Source organism: Mandrillus leucophaeus, unplaced genomic scaffold, assembly GCF_000951045.1.
Source record: "Mandrillus leucophaeus isolate KB7577 unplaced genomic scaffold, Mleu.le_1.0 Scaffold949, whole genome shotgun sequence".
In the NCBI taxonomy this organism is placed as follows: Eukaryota; Metazoa; Chordata; class Mammalia; order Primates; family Cercopithecidae; genus Mandrillus; species Mandrillus leucophaeus.
The window spans coordinates 725718-751797 of NW_012110352.1; the positions used below are offsets into that span (position 1 = coordinate 725718).

Sequence of the window (26080 nt, forward strand, 5' to 3'; positions counted from 1 at the left end):
CTGGCCAATGTGGCGAAACCCATCTTTACTAAAAATGCTAAAAAGTAGCTGAGTTTGATGGCACACACTTGTAATCGCAGCTGCTCAGGAGGCTGAGGCATGAGAATCTCTTGAACCCAGGAGGCGGAAGTTGCGGTGACCCAAGATCATGCCACTGCACTCCAGCACTCTAGCCTGGGTGACAGAGCGAGACTCTGTCTCAAAAAAGAAAAAAAAAAAAGAAAAAGAAAGAAACAATAAGAACTCTAATATACCTCCGGGGGAATATAAATGAATACAGCCACTTCCAAGAACATCATGGCAATATCTAGTAAAATTGAAGATGTTCATACACTGTAAGTCAGCAGTCTCATTCTTCATTATCTATCCTAGAGAAACTCTTAGACATGCACATTAGGAGATGTTATAATGATGCTTGTTGTAGCATTGTTCATCGGCGGGAGTATAGATAAAACATAGTATGTTTATAAAATGGAATACTACACAGTAGAGAAAATGAATGAAATAGAATTATAGGTATCAATTTGGATGAAACTCACAAACATAATTTTGAATAAAAATAGCTAGTTGCAAATTTCTAGTTTCAGCTTCACTATGTGAAGTCCTTGGAAGTCGTCACTCCTGTCTTACGATAAGAAAAACAGTTGAACAAACTAAAAATCAATAACTAATAACTTTTCTTAGACCCAGCAGAAAATTTAAGTCACAGGGTAAACTGTAATCCTGAAATCTGAAGAAACAGGCAGTTACAGAAAATCACATCCCAGATTTGCTTATCAGGAGCAAAAGGCACTGGAGCCATAAACTGGTAGAAACACTTAGGTGGTAATTTTGACAAATTGCTGGAGTCAGAGTGTAGACTAGTGTGGGAATGACAAAACTCTTGGGGGCCCACAGTCTTAGAGGTTTCGTTTGCTTCCAGGAACCCCATAAGGTTCAAGGTAAAGAGCTAAGAAAAAATATCTGTTTCTGGCATGGAGAGAGGAAACATTATCATTTTTAAGTGTATCCAGAACTTTCTACTTAGCAAAGGGCCACTCAGCAAGGAAAACAACTTTACCAAATCCTTATCCAACTCCAGGCTCTTCTAGCTTTCCTGTCTCATCTAAGAGAGAAAAAAAGCTGTTAAATGCTTGTGAAGGTTACAGGCTGGAGACACAGGCACACTAAAAGATTGAGACTTCATCATAGGATTAGAGAACGCCTCCCCTTCCGCACCTTGCTACTACATCAACAGGGCTTCAGTATAATAACCATGGATTATAGCTGAAAGACCTGCAAGGATCAGACTCTATTTAAAGAGGTGTTTTTGTTTTGTTTTGTTTTGTTTGTAAATCTAAAGGAAACAAGGGAGACAAAAAGACACTAGAAGAAACAGAAACTTCTGACACCTACAGCTACAGCAAACATTAAGCACAGCCCAACTCCTGGCCAGATTAACATAAAACCTCATACTAATGGCCTCTTTGGATCAGTTCCTATTACTTGATAGATCATGTCCAGTTTTCAGCAAAAGAAATTATAACGTATGCTAAGAAAAAAAAAAACACACACACAGTCTGAAAAGACAAAACAAGCATGAGAACCAAATTCAGATATGACACAGGTTTTGGAATTATCAGATGTGGAATTTAAAATAACCACGATTAATATACTAAGTAGGCCATGAATAAAAGTAGATAACATGCAAGACCAGACGGCTAATGTAAACAGAGAGAAATTTTAAGAAAGAATCAAAAGGAGATGCTAGAAATAAAAAACACTGTAACAAATGAAGAATGTCTTTGATAGGCTCATCAGTAAGTTGGAAACAGCCAAGGAAGGAATCAGTAAGGTCGAAGACATGGCAATAAAAACTTCTCATGCTGAAATACAAAGAAAAAAAAGACTGAAAAAAAGGAACAGAATATCCAAGAACTATGGGACAATTTCAGAGTATAACATACATGTTACTGGAATACCAAAAGGAGAAGAGAAAAAGGAGAAGAAATATTTGAAGTAGTAATGGCTGAGAATTTTCCAAAATTAATAGCAGATAAAAAACTACAGATCTGGGAAGCTCCAAGAACACCAAGCAGGATAAATACCAAAACTACACCTAAGCATATCATGTTCAAACTACAGAAAGACAAAGAAAAGATTTTAAAAACAGAGAAAATAAACACTTTACCTATATAAAAACAAAGATAAGAATTACATTTCTTATCAGCAACTGTGCAAGCAAGAGAGTACAGTGAAATATTTGTGTCAAAAGTAAAAAGAAAACACCCACCTCGAATTATTTATCCAGCAAAAAAAAAAAAAAATCCTTCAAAAGTGAAGGAAAAATAATAAAGACTCTCAGACAAACAAAACTGAGGGAATTTTTCATCAGTAAATCCCACCTTGTAGGAAAAAAAAATGCTTTTGAAAAAAGTTCTCCAGAGATAAGCAAAATTATATAGGTCAGAAACTCAGATCTGCATAAAGAAAGAGCATAGGAGAATATATTAAGGTAAAATAAAATCTTTTATTTTCTTATTTTAAAACAATCCAGAATAAAACTTTTCAAAGTAATAATAGGAATGTGTTGGATAATTATAGTATACAGATAAGTGAAATGTGTAACAGTGATATCAGGGATAGGTTGCAAGAATTAGTGTATATATAAATACAAATTTGTCTTTGTTATAAGGTATTTGCACTATCCATGAAGTGGTATAGTTTTATTTGAGAGTGGACTTACATCAGTTGTAAATGTATATTGCAAACTCTAAGGCAATTACTAAAAAAAAATTATATAAAGAAGTACAATTGATATGGCTAAGAGAAGGGTGAAAATGGAAGCATATAAAATAATACTCATTTTTTACAATCTTTTTTCAGAAAACAAAAGCAGAGGGAACACTTCTTAACTCATGAGACCAGCCTTAGCTTAGTACCAAAACCAGATAAAGACATTACGATGAAAAAAAAAACTACAGACAGTATCCCTCATGTGTATAAAAGCGAAAATCCTATACGTTAGGAAAATCAAAACATTTGATTAAATATTGATTGAGAAATCAAAATGTTAGATAATCAAATTCAATAATGTATAAAAATAATTGCATACTATAATCAAGTATGATTTATTCCAGATATCCACCATGGGTTCAACATTTGAAATTCAATTAATCCGCCACATCAATAGACTAAAGAAGAAAAATCATATGGTCACTTCAATTGATGTAGAAAAACATTTGAAATATCTGAACATCGATTCATGATTAAAAACTCTCAGCAAATTAGGCCTAGAGTATAACATCCTCAACTTGATAAAAAATAACTACAACACCCTACAGCTAACATCATACTTAATAGAAACTGGATGCTTTCCCCTTTGATCAGAAAAAAGGCAAAAATGTCCCCTTTCTCCACTTCTTTTTGACACCGTACTAGAAGTACCAGCTACAGCAGTAAAACAAGTGAAGGAAATTAAAAGAATACAGATTGGGAAGGAAAAACTAAAACTCTCTTTGTTCACAAGTAACATATATGTCTGTGTAGAGAATCCCAAAGAATCAGCCAAAAAACAAACAAACAACTCTTGGAACTAGTAGATTAGTATAGCTTGGAGGTTACAAGGTTTGTTCACAGAAGTCAATTGCTTTCCTCTATACCAGAAATGAACAACTGGAATTTGAAATTAAAAACAACACTGTTTACAATAGCACCAAAAAAGAATGAAATACTTAGGTATAAATTTAACAAAGTATGTACAGGTTCTATATGCACAAAAGTGTAAAACTGATGAAAAATTGAGATATAAATAAACACAGAGACATTTTGTGTTCTTGGATTGAAAGACTTTATATTGTTAAGATATTAGTTCTTTCTCAAATTGATTTGTAGATTCCACACAATCCCAACGAAATCCCAGCATGTTATTTTGTGTATATTTAGGAACTGATTCTAAGTTTATATGAAAAGACAAAAGACCCAGAACATGTAACACACCCCTGAAAAAGAAGAAGAAATTTGGAAGACTGACACTACCCAACTTCAAGAGTTACTGTAATCAAGTAGCGTGACATGGTGTTGATGGGGGAAAAAAAGACACACAGATCAATGGAGCAGAATGGAGACCCAAGGATTAGACCCACATAAATATAGTAAATTAATATTTGACAAGGGATCAAGGACAGTTTAGTGGAGAAAGAATAGTCTTTTCAACAAATGGTACTAGAACAACTGAATATCCACATGTAAAAAAAAAATGAATCTAGATACAAACCTTACATCCTTCATAAAAATTAACTTGAAATAGTCATAGACCTAAATATAAAACACAATACTATAAAACTTCTAGAAGAAAAAGATTAAAAGCTAAGTGACCTTGTGTTTGATAATGTATTTATCAGACATATCACCAAAAGTACAATTTATGGAACAATTGATAAGTCAGACTTTATTAAAATTATAAACTTCTGCTATATGAAAAACACTTTTAAGAGACTCAAAAGACAAGCCACAGACTAGAAAAATATTTGCAAAACTCACATCTAATAAAAAACTTGTATCCAAAATACACAAAGAATTCCCAAAATTCAACAGTATTAAAACAACTCAATTTAAAAAATGGGTAAAAATAAGAACAAACTCCTCACCACAGAAGATATATACATAGCAAATAAGTATGCAAAAAGAAGCTCATCTTTATTTATCATCAGAGAACTGAAAAATAAGAAATGCCGCTAAACACCTACTAGAATGGCTAAAGTCCACAATAAAACTGACAATACCAAATTCTGTTCAGGATGCAGAGCAACAGGAACTTTTTAAAAAAATTATAGATGTAGAAGATACAAGTGCAGTTTTGTTTTGTTTTGTGTTTTGAGGCAGAGTCTCTCTCTCTCTCTCTCTTTCCCAGACTGGAGTGCAGTGGTGCAATCTCAGCTCACTGCAACCTCCGCCTCCTGGGTTCAAGCAATTCTCCTGCTTCAGCTTCCCAAGTAGCTGGGACTACAGGTGCGAGCCACCACGCCCAGCTAATTTTGTATTTTTAGTAGAGATGAGGTTTCACTGTATTGGCCAGGCTGGTCTCGAACTCCTGACCTCAAGTGATTTGCCCGCCTCGGCCTCCCATAGTGCTGGGATTACAGGCATGAGCTACTGTGCCCAGCTGCAGTGTTTTGTTTGTTTGTTTGTTTGTTTGTTTGTTTTTTATGGGTATATTTCATAGTCATGAAGTCTGGGACTTTTATTCATTGCTGGTGGGAATACAACCTCTTTGGAAGACAGGTTGGCCACCTCTTACAAAGCAGAACATTATTTTACCACACAGTCCAACTACTGCATTCCTACTTATTTACCCAGTTGATTTGAAAAGCCTGTGTTCGACAAAAACTGCCATGTGAATATTCATAGTAGCTTTATTCATAATTGCCAAAAACCGGAAGCAGTCAAGATGTCCTCCAATAGGTTAATGGATACATTCACCTGTGGCAGATCTATACAATGGAATATAATTCAGCAATAAAAAGAAATTCACGGTCCAGCCACAAAAAGACAGAGGAACTTTAGATTAATATGAATATTAATCTTAATAGCTGAAAGAAGCTAGTATGGAAAGACTGCATATTGTATGATTACATTATATGACATTCTGGAAGAGGGAAAGCTAGACAGTAAGATGATAAATGGCTGCCAAGGGTTTGAGGGGAATGGAGAAGGGAGGAATAGATGAAACACAGGGAATCTTTAGGGCAGTAAAACTATTCTGTATAATACTGTAGTTGTAGAGGCAAGACATGCATTTGTCAAAACCCATTAAACTACATAGCACAGAGAGTTACACCTAATGTATACAAATGTTAAAAACTCATTTAGGAGGTTGAGGGACCCTAGGAAAGGATGCAGACAGCAAGAAGAGAGTCAAACTGTATTACAAACATGTAAAACAACCTCGTTGAAGGGATAGGGGAAAAGACGCTGAACTAAGCATCTTTGGAAATACGTGGAGTCTGAAAGACTAAAAGCAAATGGAACTTCACATAAGCACGGTATCCTTGTTGATAAGGTTATGTCCCTGGGTACTGGTTACTTAGGGAGTAACAATTCTGATACTGTTATACATGCATAATGGAATGGAGCAATTAAGTAAATGGATGGCAGATGATGGGAGCCAGGTTTCTCACTGTTGCAATCTACAGATAAGTAAAGGGAGGATGCTGAAATGATCCATGTGATAATGGTTTACAGTTGGAGACATCAGGATGAACTCATGTTTAATTTAATATAGATATAAGTGGTTACATATAGAAATATTTATATGTGTTTATATATACATGGATTAGTATAAATACATATTTTTTGTTCTGTGAGCTGAAAGGACACAAATGAAAGGACACACCAGTATCAATGAGCTTGCACGGCATCCTTATCTTGGTTTCTAATACCATTCTCTAATAAAATGAACCAAGGCTCCTTAGAGAAATCACTGCTTCTAATACTGGGGCAGGAAATATACAAGATGAGCCTTGTGCATCTTGTAGTGCCAGAAAGTAAGGAAGTGCTAAAAAGAACAACAGTATAAAATCGTTATTTTATTGTTCTTTGACATGATGATTTTATGTTGTTTTTTGACATTAGGGGTATTTGAAAGGAATACAGGAGCCAAATGAAAGAGCTTCCAATGACTAAAGCCAGAACAATTTGTGCAACAAACTAAAATAAAATAAATCATTATCTTAAAATCATTATTTTATTGTTCTTTGACGTGATTTTATGTTGTTTTTTGACATTGGTATTGCAAAGGAATACAGGAGCCAAATGAAAGAGCTTCCAATGACTAAAGCTGGAACAATTTGTGCAATAAACTAAAATAATGTTGGATAATACAGTGTATAGAATAAACATCCATGAGTCCGGGTGATATAAATAAGTGATTGAGTAAACAAATATATAGAGGAAAAGAAATATACACCTCCCATGAAAAAGAATTTCATGCAATTTGTGTAGATACTCTACCTCAAGGAGGGAGAGCATAACTCCCCATTGCTTAGTTTTGAGCTGCTCATAATGACTTCTTTCCAAAAGAGTACAGGAAGGGAAAGCAGGAAAAAAGAGTAACTTTGCAAGAAGAAACCTGACAAACACTACCTAAGCCAGGTGATTAAGGCCAATATCAATAGTTGTTAATCATATTGATGAATCATATTGATTGTATGTATGTTTAACATTATGTGATCAAAATTGTACTTCTCCTGTGTGGTTTTCTTCCCAATAATCCATAACCCCGGTCTAAATGTAATGTAACCTAGATCCTGGAACAGAAAAAGGACATTAGGTTGAAACTAAGGAAATCTAAACTATGGACTTTAGTTAATAATAATATGTCAATACTGGTTCATTAGATATTAATAACAGGGAAAACCATGGGGTAGATGGGAGTTCTCTGTATTCTCAGTTTTTCTATAAATCCAAAACTGTTCTAAACTTAAAATCCATTTTTAAAGTTTTTAAAAGTGTAGCTGTAGAAGAATGCATATTGTTTATATAAAGGACTATATTATATAAAGGTGAAAACATGTAAAATAATACCATGTATTGCATAGGGATACCAGGAAGAGCTTTATGTTCTATTATCACTTGGAGGCTCTGTTTTTCTTTTTCACAGCTTTATCTTGTTTTTGAACCTAGCTGTATCTGTGTGCGTATGTGTGTGTGGGTGTGTGGATGTGTGTGTGTTATGTATGTTGTGGATACATTCATACATACATACAAGTCTGCACTTATGTGTGTATGTATGCAGAGGGGATGCATCCCAGCAAGAACTGACAGAGCCACCTCAACCAGAAGTCCTCTTTATTTTTTAAAACATGTTCATATTGGCCAGGTGTGGTGGCTCATGCCTGTAATCCCAGCACTTTGGGAGCCCGAGGCAGGCGGATCACCTGAGGTCAGGAATTCGAGACCAGCCTGGCTAACATGGTGAAACCCCATTTCTACTAAAAATACAAAAAATTGGCTGAGTGTGGTGGCGCACACCTGTTATCCCAGCTACTGGGGATAACAGGAGGCAGGAGAATCGCTTGAACCTGGGAGGCGGAGGTTGCAGTGAGCTGAGATCACACCATTGCACTCCAGCTTGGGCAACAAGAGTGAAACTCCGTCTAAAAAAAAAAAAATTCATATCAAAGGGAACAGTCTTAGTATGGGTCTTTCCTAATGGATGAGAAACTTGAAGTTTGTTTTCACATACCCCTTTCTATGGTTATTTAATTTGGTATTTTCATGGTTAGTATTTGAGAGCATAGGCAAGTCAGTTATTCTATGCCCTTGCCTTTAAGATACGAACATACATAAATGCTAAATACGTTAATATCCAGGTTTTAAAGATTTTGAGACTTAAAGATTCTACTGCTTGTTAACAATATTTAATATATTTATTTATACCTTTCAGTACTTAAGTCATTTAAGAGAAGTATATTTGCTTGCTCTGCTTTTGCTGCTTCTGTCTGAATTCTTCCATAATTCCTTTAAGCTATAAAGGATATAACTAATGCTACGTAATGTATGAGGTTTTTTTTTCCTCCTCCATTTTTTTAAATTGTGTTTTAAAAACACAAGATCTATCCTCTTAACAAATTTTTAAGTGTGCAATACAATGTTGTCAACAATCAGCACAATGTTGTACAGCAAACCTGTAGAACTTTTTTATCTTGCATGACTGAAACTTTATACCTATTGAACAGCAACTCCCCATTTCCTCCTTCCCCCAGCCCTGGTGACTACCATTCTGCTTTCTATTTTACTACTTTAGATACTTCAGTAAGTAGAATCATACAATATTTGTCCTGTGAGTGGCTTATTTCACTTAGCCTATAGTCCTCGAGTTTCTTTCGTGGTATAGCATAATGACATATAGGACTTCCTACTTTTTTAAGGCTAAATAATATTCCCTTGTATTTATTTTGTTTATTTATTTGAGACAGAGTCTGGCACTGTGGCCTGAACTGGAGTATAGTGGCCCGATCTCAGTTCACTGCAACCTCTACCTCCCAGGTTCAAGTAATTCTGTCACAGCCTCCCATGTAGCTGGGATTACAGGCGCTCGCCACTGCACCCAACTAATTTTTTGCATTTTTAGTAGAGATGGGGTTTCACTGTGTTGGCCAGGCTGGTCTCAAACTCCTGGCTGCTCTCAAAGCCTCATGATCTGGCTGCCTCAGCCTCCCAAAATGCTGGGATTATAAGCGTGAGCCACCACACCGAGCCCCCATTGTGTTTATATGCCACATTTTCTTTATCTATTCATCAGTCAATGGACATTTAGGTTTTTCCAACTGTTGACTATTGTGAATATTGCTTGGGTGAACATAGGAATGCATATATCTCTTTGAGATACAAATTTCAGCTCTTTTGGATGAATACCCAGAAATGGAATTGTTGGATTGTATGATAGTTCTAATTGTAATTTTTGGAGGAATTTCCATGCTGTTCTTCATAGCAGCTGTACCACTTTACATTCCCACCAATAGTGCACAAGGGTTCCAACTTCATATCCTTGCCAACATTTGTAATTTTCTGTTTTGTTTTTTTTTTTTTTCATAATGGCCATCCTAACAGGTATGTGGTATCTCACTGTGTTTTTCATTTGCATTTGTCTGTTGATTAGTAATATTGAGCATCTTTTCATATACCTGTTGGCTATTTGTATCTCTTCTTTGGAGAAATGTCTATTTAAGTCTTTTACCCATGTTTTAATCAGGTTGTTTTCTTGCCATCAGGTTGTAGAGTTCCATATATATTTTAGATATTAAATATGGTTTGCAAGTATTTTCTGTTACTCCATAGGTTGCCTTTTCACTCTATTGTTTCCTTTGCTGTGCAGGGCTTTTTAGTTTGATGTAGTCCCACTTATCTATTTCTGCTTTGTTGCATGTGGTTTTGGTGTCATATCAAAGAAATCATTGCCAAGACTAATGTGAAGAAGCTTTTCCTCTATGTTTTCTTCTAGGAGTTTTACAGTCTCAGGTCGTATATTTAAATCTTTAATCCATTTTGAATTGACTATTGTGTATGGCATAAGATAAGGGTCCAATTTCATTAGTTAGCATGTTGCTGTCTTGTCTTCTCATTTTGTTAAAGAGACTATCTTTTTCTCATATTGTTTTCTTGGCACACTTGTAGAAGATCAATTAACTGTAGCTTCATGGGTTTATTTCTAGGCTCTCAGATTGGTTCCATTGACCTATGTGTCCAGTTTTATGCCAGTACCATACTGTTTTGATTACTGTAGCTTTGTAATATGTTGTGAAATAAGAAAGTGGCCTCTAGCTTTGTTCTTTCCTAAGATTGTTGTGGCTATTTGGTATCATCTGTGGTTCTGTATGAATTTGGGGATTGTTGTTTCTATTTCTGTAAAAAATGCCATTGGGACTTTGATAGAGATTGCATTAAATCTGTCAACTGCTTTGGATAGTTTGGATATATTAATATTAAGTCCTCTAATCCATGAACACAGGATACCTTTTCATTTATTTGTGTCTTCTTTAATTTCTTTCAGCAACATTTGTAGTTTTCAGTGTACAAGTCTTTCACCTCCTTGGTTAAGTTCTTTCTTCAGTATTGTATTCTTTTCAATACCATTGTAAATGGGATATCTTTCTTAATTTCCTCTTCATATGGTTCATTGATAGTGTATAGAAACCACAACTGAATTTTTCTATGTTGATTTTTTATTCTGCAACTTTACTGAATTTGTTAATTCGTTCTAACTTTTTTGGTTAATTTTTTTCTTTATTATTTCCATTAATATAGTCATAATTCCATGCCAATAATAAAATGGTATAATTAAAACAGAAAAGTGATGTTCTCAAGAGGTCTTCCATTGAAGCTATTTGAACTATGGGCCAAATAAACATGGTACCACCATTCACCAGGTGGCAGCTTGTCTCAGCTGCAAAGTACCCAAGGGAGAAAAATTAATGTCTTGATTGCTGCACTCGTGAACCTTGATTTATTATTTTATTTATTTTCTTTTTAAAGTTTTTAAATTGACATATAATAATTGTACATATTTATGGGGTACATAGTGATGTTTCGATACATATAATATATAGTGAACAGATCAGGTTAATTAGCTTCTCTACCACCTTAAGCATTTATCATTTCTTCACATTGGGAACATTCAATATCCTTCTTCTAGCTATTCGATACTATATAATATATTATTGTTAACTATAACCATTCTACAGTGGTATAGAACACTAGCACTTCTTCCTGTTATCAAACTGTAATTTTACATCTTTAACAAGTCTCTCCCTATCCTTTCCTTCCTCCTACCCTTCACAGCCTCTAGTATACTCTGTTCTAGTTTTTACTTCTATGAAATCAATTCTTTTTAGCTCCCACATATAAGTGAAAACCTGCAGTGTTTAACTTTCTGTGCCTGGCTTATTTCACTAAACGTAATGTTCTCTAGTTCCGTCCATGTTGCTCTGAATAACAGAATTTCATTAGTTTTATGGCTAAATAGTTTTCCACGGTGTATATATACCGCATTGTTGGGCACCCAGGTTAATTTCATATCTTGGCTGTTGTGAAAAGTGCTGCAATGAATATGAGAATGCTGTTGTCTTTTCAATATACTGATTTCCTTTCCTTTGGATAAATTCTCAGTAGTGGGATTGCTAGATCGTATAGTAGTTCTATTTGTAGTTTGTTGGGGAACCTCCATACTGTTTCCCATAGTAGTTGTAAAAGTTTACAGTCCCACCAACAGTCTATAAGAATTTACTTTTCTCCACATCCTCACCAGCATTTGTTAACTTTTGTCTTTCCAGTAGTAGCCATCCTAACTGGAATGAGATGATGCCTCATTGTGGTTTTGATTTGCATTTTCCTGATGATTAGTGATGTTGAGTATTTTTTCATATATTTGTTGGCAATTTGTATGTCTTCTTTGGAGAAATAGCTGTTTAGATCATTTGCCCATTTTTAAATCAGGTTGTTTGTTTTGATGCTGTTAAGATGTTGAGTCCCTTGTATAGTCTGGATATTAATCCCCTGTTGGGTGAGTAGTTTGCAAATATTTTCTTGCATTCCGTAGGTTGCCTTTTCACTCTGTTGTTTCCTTTGTTTTGCAGAAGATTTTAGTTTAATATAATCCCATTTGTTTATTTTTGCTTTTGTTGCCTGTGCTTTTGAGGTCTTATTCATAAAATATTTTCCCAGATCAGTGTCCTGAAATGTTTCCCCTATGTTTTTTCCTAGTAGTTTTATAGTTTCAGGTCTTACGTTTAGGTCTTTGATATATTTTGAGTTGATTTTTGTATAGGGTAAGAGTTAGGGGTCTGGTTTCATTCTTCATGCATATAGGTATCCAGTTTTCTCAGCACCATTTATCGATGAGACTGTCTTTCTCCAACTGATGTTCTTGGTGCCTTTATTAAAATATTAGTTGGCTGTAGATACGTGGGTCAATTTCTGAGTTACCTATTCTGTTACATGGTTATATGTGTCTCTTTTTATGCCAGTACCATGCTGTTTTGGTTACTACAGTTTTGTAGTACATTTTGAAGTCTGGTAGTGCAGTTCCTCCCGCTTTGTTATTTTTGTTCAGGATTGCTGTGGCTTCAGAGTCTTTTGTGGTTTCATACAAATTTTAAGATTTTTTTTATTTTTCTATGAAGAGTGTAATTGGTATTTTGATAGGGATTGCATTAAATCTGTAGGTTGCTTTGGATAGTATGGTCATTTTAACAATGTTCTTTCAATCCATGAACATGGAATGTCTTTCTGTTTGTGTCCTCTTCACTTTTCTTTCATCAGTATTTTGTAGTTTTTCTTGTAGAGGACTTTTACCTCCTTGGTTGAATTCATTTCTAGGCATTTTATTTTGCTTTTCGTAGCTATTGTAAATGAGATTGCCTTCTTGATTTCTTTTTCAGCTAGTTTGCTGTTCGTATATAGAAACGCTACTGAGTTTTGTTTGTTGATTTTGTATCCTGCAACTGTATGGAATTTGTATATCTGTTCTAAGGGCTTTTTGGTAGACTCTTTTAGGTTATTTTTAGGTTTTTCTGTATATAAGATCATGTTGTCTGCAAACAGGGACAATTTCACTTCCTCCTTTTCACTTTGGATGCCTTTTATGTCTTTCCTTTGTCTAATTGCTCTAGCTAAGACTTTCACTACTGTGTTGAATAAGAGTGGTGAGAGTGAGCATTGTTGTCTTTTGCCAGTTCTTAGAGGAAAAACTTTCAGCTTTTCCCTATTCTACTGATGTCTAATTTTTTGTTGTTGTTGAATCTTTAGTGTTTTCTACATGGATGATCATTTCACTGTGAACAGAGATAATTTTACTTCTTTCTTTCTGATTTGGATGCATTTTGTTTCTGTTTCTTGCCTATTTGCTCTGGCTAGAACTTCCAGTACTATGTTGAATAGAAGTGGTGAGAGTAGGTATCCATGCCTTGTTCCTGATCTTAGAGGAAAAGCTTTCAGTTTTTAAATACTGAATATTATGTTAGCTGTGGACTTTACATATATGGCCTTTATTATGTTGAGGTAAATTCCTTCTATTAGTAGTTGAGTGTCTTCATCATGAAACAGTGTTGAATTTTGTCAAATGCTTTGTCTGCATCTATTGAGATGATCATGTAATTTTTATATTTTGTTCTGTTAATGTGTTGAATTACATTGATCATTTTTTGTGTGTTGAATCATCCTTGCATCCCAGGGATAAATCCCCCTTGGTCATTGTGTATGATCTTTTTAATGTGCTGTTGAATTTGGTTTGGTAATATTTTGTTGAGGATTTTTACATCTGTTTATTAAGGATATTGGTCTGTATTTTTCTTATAATGTTTTTGTCTAGGTTGGTCTCAGGGTAATCCTGGCCTTATAGAATAGCTAGCATATAGTTTATAGTTGGATTTTGTTTATCCATTCAGGTACTCTGTCTTTTGGGGAGTTTATTAATATTTAATGTAATTATTGCTAGCAAAGGACTTACTATTGCCATTTGTTAATTGTTTTCTGTCTCTCTTGTACCTCTTTTGTCTCTCCCTCTCAGCTGTCTTCCTTTATGGTTCATTGGGGTTTTTTTGTAGTGATATACTTTTATATCTTTCCCATTTTCCTCTGTATGTCTTTTATAGGTATAGGTCATGGTAAAACAATTTGTTTTAAGCTGATAACATCTTAAGTTCAATCACATATAAGAGCTCATTTTTGTTCTCTTGAATTGTTTTTTTGGTTTTTTTTTTGTTGTTGTTGTTGTTGTTGTTGTTTTTGAGACAGGGTCTCACTCTGTTGCCCAGGCTGGAGTGTGGTGGTGTGGTGTGATCGTAGTTCACTACAGCCTCAAACTCCTGAGCTCCAGTAATCCTCCTGCCTCAGCCTCCCAAATAGCTGGGACTTGTAAAATTGGCCAGGTGTGGTGGTGCATGCTGTTTGCTCACAAGTAGCATATGCCACTCTGTCTCTTTTGTAAAGACAGTGTCTCACTGTGTTGCCCAGACTGATTTCAAACTCCTGGACTCAAGCGATTCTCTCACCTCAGCCTCCCAAAGCACTGGGATTACAGGGGTAAGCCACCGCACCCACCCTCCCATGGCTAAGAGGTAGAATAATTTCTCTTATTTTTCTGAGGATATTAGTTATGGTTTGTTGAAGTTTTTTCCTATTTGCGTTCTTTTCTTTGTTTGTTGTGTTCTCTCTTTCACATTAGAGGATTTCCTAAGATGCCTGATAATCGATGCCCAACTTTATAAGTAGGAACTAAAAAGCAGATTGGAATCTCTGAGCACACAAGTGGTACTTGTTGACTTTGAGCTTCACTTTAAAGTGGTCTGGCTGGACCATTTGTTAGATAAATTCCTTATCCCAAGTCCGTGTTTTTATATCTTTCCTCCTAGGACTTACCAGTTTTCCCAGAGAAGACTGTTCCAAAATCTTTCTTATGAGGGTACTACCAGCATTCTAGGAGCCAAATGGCAGAAAAGGTCTGGGAGGACCTCAACATTTAGTATGCATTCGTTCTCTTAGTCTCCTTGCTTTCAGAAACAGGGTTCACATCTTCAGCCGTGTATGGCATTCCCCATCTTCTGACAATGAGCCTCAAGTATTCTACCAGAATCGGCAAGTTATCTTTTACCCCATAGTATGTTGTGAGGGAGGGTATTTAAAAATCATATTGGCTTTTAGACAGCTTTCAACTGACCTGCCTTATTTTAACCCCATCCCTTCACATTTATTTCTGAAAGTAAGTGAAATTATCAGTTCCTGAACTATTTAAGGATTCTTAAGTGGTGACAGGTGTGTTCTTGGCTTTCTCCACTACCAGTTTAAAATTCAACTTTCTTCAGTGTGCTGAGTTGGTTCCTGCTCATCCAATTATTTTTCATCTTCCAGATTATTATTGCTGTTGTCTCCTTTTCTTGTTCCTCCTGACCTTGTTAGTTTGTGTTTTTTGTTTTTTTTTTAAGTGCCCATAGTTTTAGAGAGTTTTCTGGATGGAATGAAATTAAATGAATGTGTTCAATCCACCATTTTTATGTGAAACTAATTGTAATCATAATGAAAGAATTGCCTTACGGCTGGGCATGGTGTCTCACGCCTGTAATCCCAGCACTTTGGGAGGCCAAGGCGTGTGGATCACCTGAGGTTGGGAGTTCGAGACTAGCCTGGACAACATGGTAAAACCCCATCTCAACTAAAAATACAAAAATTAGCCAGGTATGACTGTAATCACAGCTACTGGGGAGGTTGAGGCATGAGAATTGCTTGAACCCAAGAGACCAAGATTGCAGTGAGCCGAGATTGCGCCACTGCACTCCAACCTAGGTGACAGAGTGAGACTTTGTCTCAAAAAGAAAAAAAAAAAAAGAATTGCCTTACCTCCTTTTTATGATATTTTGGTTGATTCTCAATTTGTTTTAGGTGTTATACCTGAAGAACCTTAGCCCTCGGGTGACTGAAAGAGATCTTGTGTCATTGTTCGCTCGGTTCCAGGAGAAAAAAGGACCTCCAATTCAATTCCGAATGATGACTGGACGAATGAGGGGCCAGGCTTTTGTCACCTTTCCCAGTAAGTAGTTTCATCCAGATGATTACTCAGTTGCCCCTCAGTTCGCTAGAGACTACCTATAACCTCTCTAATTTAGATATAGTACTTTGATTTCTCCACAGCATGTGAGAACAAGAGAAGGAACGAAAAATATGTTTTCAGTATTTCTTTCTCTTTCCTCTCCTCCATTGACAGTGCATGGCCACACTACCCCAGTGTCCTCAGGTTTTCCCAGTCTTGGTACTTCCTTCTTACCCTACCAAAATCTGTACTCCCTTTACTGACAACAGTATTTCTGGTCCAAGTTATAATTAGATTACTCATTAATTAGTGTATTAGTATTCTGATCAGAACACATGTACTTGCCTTATGCACTGTTCCTTTAGGACTAAGTGAGCACAAGCTAATATACTAATTTATTACTTATTCATAATTAGTAGATGATGATACAGTCTTCTAAGTATTATTTGCATATTAATTAATGCATAGCTTCTAATCCAATGGGAAGAATAATATAAGAATTTCAGTTTCTGTGACAGACCAGATAATATGTTGTTTTGGGGGAAGGCTTTGTAGCCTTCATTGTACCTCTCATTGTCCCTAAAGTATCGTCATTTCTAAATAGCCTATTAATCTATATGTAGGCAAGTGGTTTTACAGATGAGTACTGCCAAACTCCCCTCCATTGTTTTCATACAGTCTTGTGTCATCTTTCCTATCATACTGAAAGTTTCTAAATGCTCTGTAACTGTGGTTTTCAGTCTTTTCAAGTGTAAGAACCCCTTTTAAATTTAAAAAACAGTTTATGGGCGCCCCACATAATACAATGTATTAATTGAAAAAATACATAATAAAAAGGCTTTTAAAGCAAGTACTTTAAAATGTATAGCTGTTTTACTAATCTTGAAAGCTATACACTTAAAAAAATTTGTAGTACATATATATATGAAACAAAATTGGTTCAGTCTACTTGTCTACTTATGATTCCACAAACTCCTGGCCATAAATCATCCCTTCCTTATTTCTTACATCCAGACTCTTAGACCCATAAGTTGAATACTCCTGGCATATGTATATATTCTCACATTTCAACCTTCCATATGCCTACAAGGGTTCTTATACTTATTTATCCCAATAAGGTGGCCCAGAACCACTCTCCCACTAAAAAAAAAAAAATAGAAGTAGCAAAGTGCTCTCAATAACATGATAACTTTTTTTGCGTTACTCATTTTGAAAATGATTGATTCTAATAATACCTATAATCTGTTACCTAAGGTAGAGGCTTATATATAATTACTAATAACTTAGACTTCTTTAGCACACTACCTATATCTTTGTTTCTCTACTTATTTCTTTGAATTAGGAGACACCCTCAAACACCCATTTTGAGTTATTATTATTATTATTATTATTATTATTTTTAGTCATTAATTTTGCTGAATAATGCAAATGGGAGATTATAGAAAAAATGATAAAAATCAAATGACTATATGGCCTTATAGCTTACATTTAACTCCAAGGCAAAATAACTTAAACTAGACCTGGAATAGAATTGAATTGTTCAGTCCTATGTAAATTGAAATTTTTTCTTTCTCTTTTAGATAAGGAGATAGCATGGCAAGCATTGCATCTAGTAAATGGATATAAACTACGTGGAAAAATATTGGTGATAGAGTTTGGAAAGAACAAAAAGCATCTCCAAGCGACTTCTCTCATATCATGTGCTACAGGTAGCACTACAGAAATCAGTGGTAGCTAGAATATATATAGATTGTGGGTCCTGGATGGTCTTTCTTGAATTGGAATCTTGGATCTAGGATTTATGTATAGACACCAGTTTGTTTGGAGTTGAAGAGGAAAAACTAACTGAGGGAGGGGAAAAAAAGTAATTAGGACAACCCCTTTCAGCTTTTGGAGAGAACTGGTAGAAAACATTTTCTTTTATATAATTGAAGACTATATAGGACAGATGATATGCTGAATATGAAGGGTAAAGAGTATTATTTTCTCAGGATAAATTAAAAGGGATTATTCCTAAGGATTTTTAAAAATCTTTATAATTTTTCTGGGGTCCTCAATATTTGTCTCTAGAGATAACATTCTTTCTTAGACTGCTTCCTATATACAGAAACAAAAAACTAATTAAATGTTGAAATATTTATTTACTAGAGGCCATTTGTCCATATTTCATCCACCTAGTAAATAAAAGAGCAGGACCCCAGGCCTAAGCATCAACAAATGCTATTAAGTCAGAACTATCAGCAGTAATAGTAGGTAGTTTCATAAGTCAGTGGACATATTTAATGAATGCTTCCTCCACAAGTTATCAGTCTTCAAAAAGCTATATATTTTTCTAGTGAAATATTTTAGATCAAAATGTTGTTGTTCTCATAGCCATTTAAGCTACCAACCATTGAGTAGCCATTGAATTCAAAGCAATAAACATTGATTAAGTGTCTAATATATGTTAAATATTAGGCATATGAATTTTAGAAGAGGAACATACTAGCAAAGAATACCAAAGGGAAATGGAAAGAAAGAATTCTCTAGAAAAGAGGATGCCAGTCACAAATCCCCCAGTTGTTTGTTTATGGTTGCTGGAAAATAAAAAGACTGTGCAGAGAGGAAGTAGTACAAACTGGAGTCAGACCTGTACAGCCACACTTAACATTGTGTGACCTTGGCAAGTCACTTAATCTGAGCCTCCCGTTTTTCATCTATAAAGTAAGGATAATAATGCTACTTACCTCATTGGGTTGTGAAGATGAACTGAGATATTATCCAGGCTGAAGAACAGAAGGAAAAAAAATGAATAAAATTAAACAAGAGTATAGAACCCATGTGACACCATTAAGCATTCCTACATATTTCTAATAGGAGTATAGGAAAAAAGGAAGAGAAAAGAAGGAGCAGAAAAATATTCTAAGAAATAATGGCTCTAAATACCCCCAATTTGATGAGAGACATTAACCTATACATCCCAGAAGAAAAAGAAATTACAAACAGATACATCATAAGAAAAATGCTAAAACCCAAAAACAAAAAGAAAATCTTGGCAGCAATACGAGAAAAATGAGCCATCACTTACCAAGGAACCCAAATAAAATTAACAGTTGACTTTCCCTCAGAAACAGTAGCAGTGGCAGTGGAATAACACATTCAAAGTGTTCAGAGAAAATAACTGTCAACCAATAATCCTATATACAATAAAACTGTTTTTCAAAAATGAAGGTGAAATAAAACATCTCTCATAATCAAAAACCAAGAGAATTTGTTGCTGGCAGACCTGACTTACTGGAAATACAAAAGGAAGTTCTTCAGGCTGAAAGCAAGTGACCTCAGACAGTAATCTGAATCTACACACATGCAGAAAAAGAGCACAGGCAAAAATAATTATGTAATTATCAGAAACAATCTATGCATTTTTCTTTTTTCTCTTAACTAATGTAAAAAACAATTGTATAAAACAATATGTATATAGTTGCATTGTTTGGCCTATAACATATAAAATATAATATATTTGCCAATAACAGGACGAAGAAGCTGAATGGAAGCAAAACTGTCTTGTACTAAAGAACTGACTCCAGATAGTAACACAAATCCACAGTAACAAATGGAGAGAATGTGAAATAGGAAATAAGAAGTTTAATATAAAAAAACTATAAACATATACTTATTCTTCTCTCAGCTTCTTTTAAAGATGTAAAATTATATTAAGTAATTAAAATAATGTGTGTTGGGTTTATAATGTATAGAAATAACCTGTATAACAATAATACCACAAAGCGGGAGATGGGTTTATATAGGAATAGGGTTGTTACATTGGAATTAAGTTAGTATTTATCTGAAACCTATTCAGTTTAGTTAAGATGTGTATGGTAAGCCCTAGAGCAACCACTAAGGAAATAATTTTTAAAAATCAAAAATATTATTAAAGAAATATAAATATCACATTATGAAATACTCAGTGCAAGAGAAGGAATGGAGAAGCAAAAAGCTTGAGGCATATCAAAAACAATAAAATGGCAGTCATGAATCTTCCTGTATCAAAATAACAATAAATGTGCATGGATTAAACAATACTATAAAAGGCAGAGATGTCAGAAACAAGTCTGATTCAACTTCGTGCCATCTATTGGAGACACACTTTAGATTAGAAGATAGATTAAAAGTAAAAGGATGGAAAACAAATATATCACACAGACAATAGCCATAAGAAAGCTGGAGTGGCTACTCTAATACCAGACAAAATAGACTTTTAAAAAAAATTACTGGAGATAAAGAGTAAAATGTTACAATGATAAAAGGGTCAATCCATCAGGAAGATGTAACAACCATAAATATATATGCACCTAACGGTACAGCCCAAAATACATGAAGCGAAAACTGAAAGGAAAGAAGAAATAGATAAGTCCATAAAAAGAGTTGGAATATTCATTACCCCTTTTTCAATAATAGAGCACCTAGACAGAAGATAAACTAGGAAATAGAAGACTTGAACATTGTAAGGCAAATTGACCTTAAAGACATCTGTATAACTTTCCACCCAACATCAGAATACATATTCTTCTCAAGTGCATATGAAACATCTCCAAAGTAGGCCATAAGTTAAAACATAAAACAAGCCTTAATAAATATAAGGGGACTGAAATCATGCAAAGCGTGTCCTCTGACCACATGGGACAAAGTTAGAAAACAACGGAAAGTTGGGAAACTCACAAATATGTGGAAATCAGACATACTTGTAAGTGACTGGCTGGGTGCAGTAGTTCACACCTGGAATCTCAGCACTTTGGCAGGCCAAAGTGGGAGGATGCCTTGGATCCCTTGAGACCAGGAATTCAAAACCAGCCTGGGCAACCCATCAAGACCCTGTCATTACCAAAAAAAAAGAAGAAAAAAAAACTGTGTCAAAAAAATCATAAGGGAAATTACAAAATTCTTTGAGATGAATGATAATGAAGACACAACACACCAAAACTTACAAGATGCAGCTAAAGCAGTGTTTACAGGGAAGTGTATAGGTGTAAATGCCTATACTTAAGAAGAAAGGCCGGGCACGGTGGCTCACGCCTGTAATCCCAGCACTTTGGGAGGCCAAGGCAGGCGGATCACGAGGTCAGGAGATCTAGACCATCCTGGATAACACGGTGAAACCCCGCCTCTACTAAAAATACAAAAAATTAGCCGGGTGTGGTGGTGGGCAGCTGTAGTCCCAGCTACTCGGGAGGCTGAGGCAGGAGAATGGCATGAACCTGGGAGGTGGAGCTTGCAGTGAGCCAAGATTGCGCCACTGCACTCCAGCCTGGGCAACAGAGCGGGACTCTGTCTCAAAAAAAATAAAAAAAGAAGAAAGACTATAGCACTAACCTCATTTTACACTTTAAGATCCTGGAAAAAGAAGAGCAAACTAAACCTAGAGCCAGGAGAAAGAAGGAAATACAAAAGATTAGATGAGTATAAATGAAATAGAGCAAAAAAAAACTAGAGAAAAATCAATGAAACCAAAAGTTGATTCTATAAAAGATCAATAAAACTGACACACCTTCTGCTAGATTGACCAGGAAAAAAGAAGAATCAAATTACTAAAATCAGAAATGAAGGAGAGAACATTTCAACTGAACTTGTAGAAATAAAAAAGATTATGAAAGCATATTATGATTAATTTTATGTCAATAAATTATCATAGATGAAGTGTACAAATTCCTAGGAAGACACAAACTGCCAAAACCAACTCAGAAGTAGAAAACTTGAATAAACCTATATCAAGTAAATAGGTTAAATGAGTTTTTTAAAAGATACCCACAAAGAAGAGCCCTGGCTCAAATAGCTTCTTAAATGAATTCTACAAAACTTTTAATGAAAAATTAATACAAATTCTTCACAAACTCTTTCAAAAAGTAGAAGAGTGGTGAACACTTCTGACACATACTACAACATGGAAGAACTCAGAATATGCTCAGTGCAAGAAGCCAGTCACAAAAGACTACATGTTATATGATACTATTTATATGAAGTGTCTAGAATTGGCAAATGCATAGAGATAGAAAGTGGATTAGTGGTTGCTTAGGGCTAGCACAGAGTTGGGGGGAATGGGAAGGGCTGGAGGTAACAGCTGAAGTGTATGAAGTTTCTTTAGAGGTTGATGAAAGTGTTCTAAAATTGGTCATGGTGGTGATTTCACAACTCTGAATATACTAAAAACCAGGAATTGTACACTTTAAATGGGTGAATTGTGTGGTTTATGAATTATATCTCAATAAAACTCATGAAAGTAGGGATGTCCATCAGTAGGAAAATGGGTAAATAACTTATGGTACGTCTATTTAGTACAATACTATGCAGCCATTAAAATAGTGAAGTGTATCTATGAATATATTATGACCTATACTCATGTCCAAGGTTGTGTATTAAGTTAAAAGACAAGATGCAGAAATATGTATAGTACAAAGACATTTTTATGCAAAAGCATTCATTTATGTATTGTATGTATGTATATAAATATTTCTGAATAAATTTACGAAAAAGCTGGGAAATAGACATAGAAAGTTGTAAACCTTTGGAAGTGGGATTGAATAGGCTGAAGGAGGACTTTTACTTTGTAAAATTTTTAAAGTGGTGTCATTTTGGGGTGATTTTTACTTTTTTCAGTGTTTTGTTGTTTTTTTTTTAACTAAAAAGAAATTTAAAAAAAAATATTCTGCCAATGGCATGGCTTCCAGAATATTTTTCAGGCCTACTCTGGGGATATCATCTGACTATACTCAGGACAAACTCCTATTCCTTTGATATACTGCTCACTTAGGATTAACAGTCCAATTTCAGACATAGTTAAGTGACAAGGAATAAATTATCCTGATATAGCCTCTGATGCATGTTACCAGGGGCATACTTCTAAGCTGGACTTTTTAGAAGGAACTGTTTCCTGTTAGGTAGAAAATCTCACCTCTGCTTTTTACTAGACCTACAGACCACTGCAACTGAGGAACATAAAAATGAAGGATATCCTTCAGCTGGTGCATAGATAAACTGTAGTATATCCATGCAATGGAATCCTACTCAGCAATAAAAACTAATGAAATATACATGCAACCACTTGGATGAATCTTAAATGCATTTTACTAAGTAAAAGAAGCCAAACTCAAAAGGCTACTTACTGTTTGATTTCATTCATATTATTTTATCAAAAAGCAAAACAATAGGAATGGAGAAAAAACTTCAATGGATGTCAGGGGTTAAGGTTGGAATGCTCCTTGACTACAAAGTGGTAGCACAAGGAATTTGTCTTAATAATTGAAATTTTCTATGTCTTAATTGTAGTTATGTAAGTGTATGCATTTGTCAAAACCCATAGGCTTATACACTAAAAAGGATGAATTTTACTGTGTGTACTTTTTTTAAATAAATGTTATTTTTATGGAGGAAAGAAAAACTTGGAGAGACAGTCATTTCTATTAAGTAGTGTTTTTATTCTGTGGTCTTTTGTTTACAGTTGAAAACTTAAAGCCACTTTGCTACTTTTCTTATTTTCTGTCCACAGGTCAGCAGAAATCATCAGTTAGAAACATCCATAGGCCAGGCACAGTGGCTCATGCGAGTAATCCCAACACTTTGGGAGGCCAAGGTGGGAGGATCACTTGATGCTGGGAGTTCAAGAGCAGACTGGGCAACATAGCAAGACTGTCTCTAAAAAAAAGAAAGGAAAAAATTTGTATACACATATACATATAAGGCCACCGTTTTATAAAATAAAAAGACAAGCTGGAAAATATATTTATCCCATACAAGGAGCTAATTTCTTAGTGTACAATGTATATAACTTTTTAGTATACAAAACAAATCCAATAAAAAAGTGGGAAAATGAAATTTGTTGAAAAGAAAATATAAATGACCAATAAACTAAGACAAATGCTCAGAGTAGTAATGCAAATTAAGACAGTGGGCTCTCATTTTCAAAAAGCCTTTTGGATTTATAGAAAAGTTGTAAAAATAGTGAGAGAGTTCTCATATATCCTCACTCAACTTCCCCTAATGCTAACATCTTACTTAACTATAGTGCAATTATCAAAATCAGGAAACTAATATTGATACAACACTATTAACTATATTAGACCTTATTTGAATTTTGCCAGTTGTCCCATTAATGTCCTTTCCTGATCAAGGATCAAATCTAGGATCCCACATTGCATTTTGTTATCTCCTTATTCTGTTCCTATTTGTGACAGTTCTCAGTCTGTCTTTGATGACCATGACAATTTTAAAGAGTACTGGTCAGTTATATTGTATAATGTCCCTAATGAGGGTCTGTCTGATGTTTTTTCATGTTTTGTGTTTTTGGTGAGAATGCCACCAAAGTGATTTTTAGCCCTTTTTAGTGCATTATATCAGGACGTATTTGATGATAATTTTTAATACTGGTGATGTTAACCTTGATCATTTGGTTAAAGGGGTGTTTGCTGGATTTCTTTACTGTAAAGTTACAGTTTTTCTCTTTACAATTACTAAATATATTCTGGATGATGCATTGAGACTGTTCAGATATTCTGTTTCCCATCATACTTTTGCCCACTAATTTTAGCATTCATCAATGGTTCTTGATAGCAGCAATTATTAAGGTAGTGTTTACCTAGTGGGGATTGTCTTAGTCTGTTTGTGCTACTATAACAACAAAAAAAAAATGGAGGCAGGGTAATTTTTAAAGAACAGATATTTATTTCTCACAGTTCTGGAAGCTAGGAAGTCCAAGATCAAGGTGCTGGCAGATTCAGTGTCTGTTGAAGGCTATTCTCTCCTTCCAAAATGTGTCTGCTGAAGGCTATTCTCTCCTTCCACTTTGTTGCTGCATCCTCCAGAGGGGAAGAACGCTGCTCCCTTTTATGGCAGAAGGTACAGAAGGGTAAAAAGGGCAAATCCCTTTTTATGATGTCATTGATCCCAATCATGAGGGCTCTACCCTCATGACTTAATCATCTCCTAGAGACCTGCCTCTTAATACTATCACATTGATCACACTGATGATTAAGTTTCAGCATATGAATTTGGGGAGGCACATTCAGACAACAGCAGTGATTTTCTTTTTTTTTTTCACTCTCTATATTGAAATTCTTTAAGGAAGATGTCCCATCTCCTGCTTATTTTCTCATATATTTATATCAGCATGGATGTTTATTTTACTCTATGGCTTATAACCTAATATTGTTATTGTTTTGTTGCTCAAATTCTTCTACCTTTGGCCATTAGGAGCTCCTTCAGGTTGGCCCCTCTATTCTTAAACATATCCCATTTTCTGCCCACTTCCTTGTTTTGTGGCACCACAAGGTGTTCCAGGCTCATTTTGTTTTTTCCCTACCCTAGCACTGGAATTAATCATTTCTGCATTGATTCCTACTTCCTTTATTGGGAAATGATTTTTAGAAACCAAGATCTGGGCACTAGATGTTGATTTGCCATTTTTTAACCTGTCAGAGTGTCAGATATAAAAATTGATAACACTAAATGTTGCCAAGGGTATGGAAAATAGACACTCTTGTACACTTTGGATGGGAGTATAAATAAGTATAACCTTTGGGGAGGGCATTTGGCAGTATCTATTAAAATTTTAAGTATGTAGATCTAGAAAATCTACTTTTTGATCTCTATTACGTAGAAATACTTACATGTGTTCAAAGAGATAGGCACAAGAATATTCATTGCATCATTATAATAGCATAAACCTGGAAACAAAATTTCATCAATAGGGAACTGATTGGTTTAAAATTAGGTACAACTGTGCAATAAAATATCATGTTGGCAGTCAAACGAGAACTTCCTCATTGTTTGTTTAATTTAATTTAATTTTAAGTTCCAGGATACATATGCAGGACATGCAGGTTTGTTACATAGGTAAACATGTGCCATGGTAGTTTGCTGCACTTATCAGCCCATCACCTAGGTGTTAACCCCCACATGCATTAACTATTTATCCTGATGCTCTTCCTCCCCTTTCCCCTCAACTCCCACCCCACAGGCCCCAGTGTGTGTTGCTCTCCTACCTGTGTCCAT

The 26080-nt window shown here is 35.1% G+C and overlaps 1 protein-coding gene across 3 annotated transcripts in view; it reads left to right on the top strand.

Annotated features, from left to right (window-relative positions):
- Nucleotides 1–23471, top strand: part of RBM41 (RNA binding motif protein 41) — a 55052-nt gene extending 31581 nt beyond the window's left edge. The window contains exons 6-8 of one of the 3 annotated variants that reach the window (XM_011970450.1): nt 15913–16060; nt 17641–17769; nt 19573–23471. In XM_011970450.1, the coding sequence (XP_011825840.1) occupies nt 15913–16060; nt 17641–17769; nt 19573–19586 (291 nt within the window). In that variant the 3' untranslated portion in view covers nt 19587–23471. Of the gene's footprint in view, nt 1–15912; nt 16061–17640 lie in introns of all 3 variants that reach the window. The other 2 variants (XM_011970448.1, XM_011970449.1) reach the window with 2 other exon arrangements.
- Nucleotides 23472–26080: the final 2609 nt, after the last annotated feature.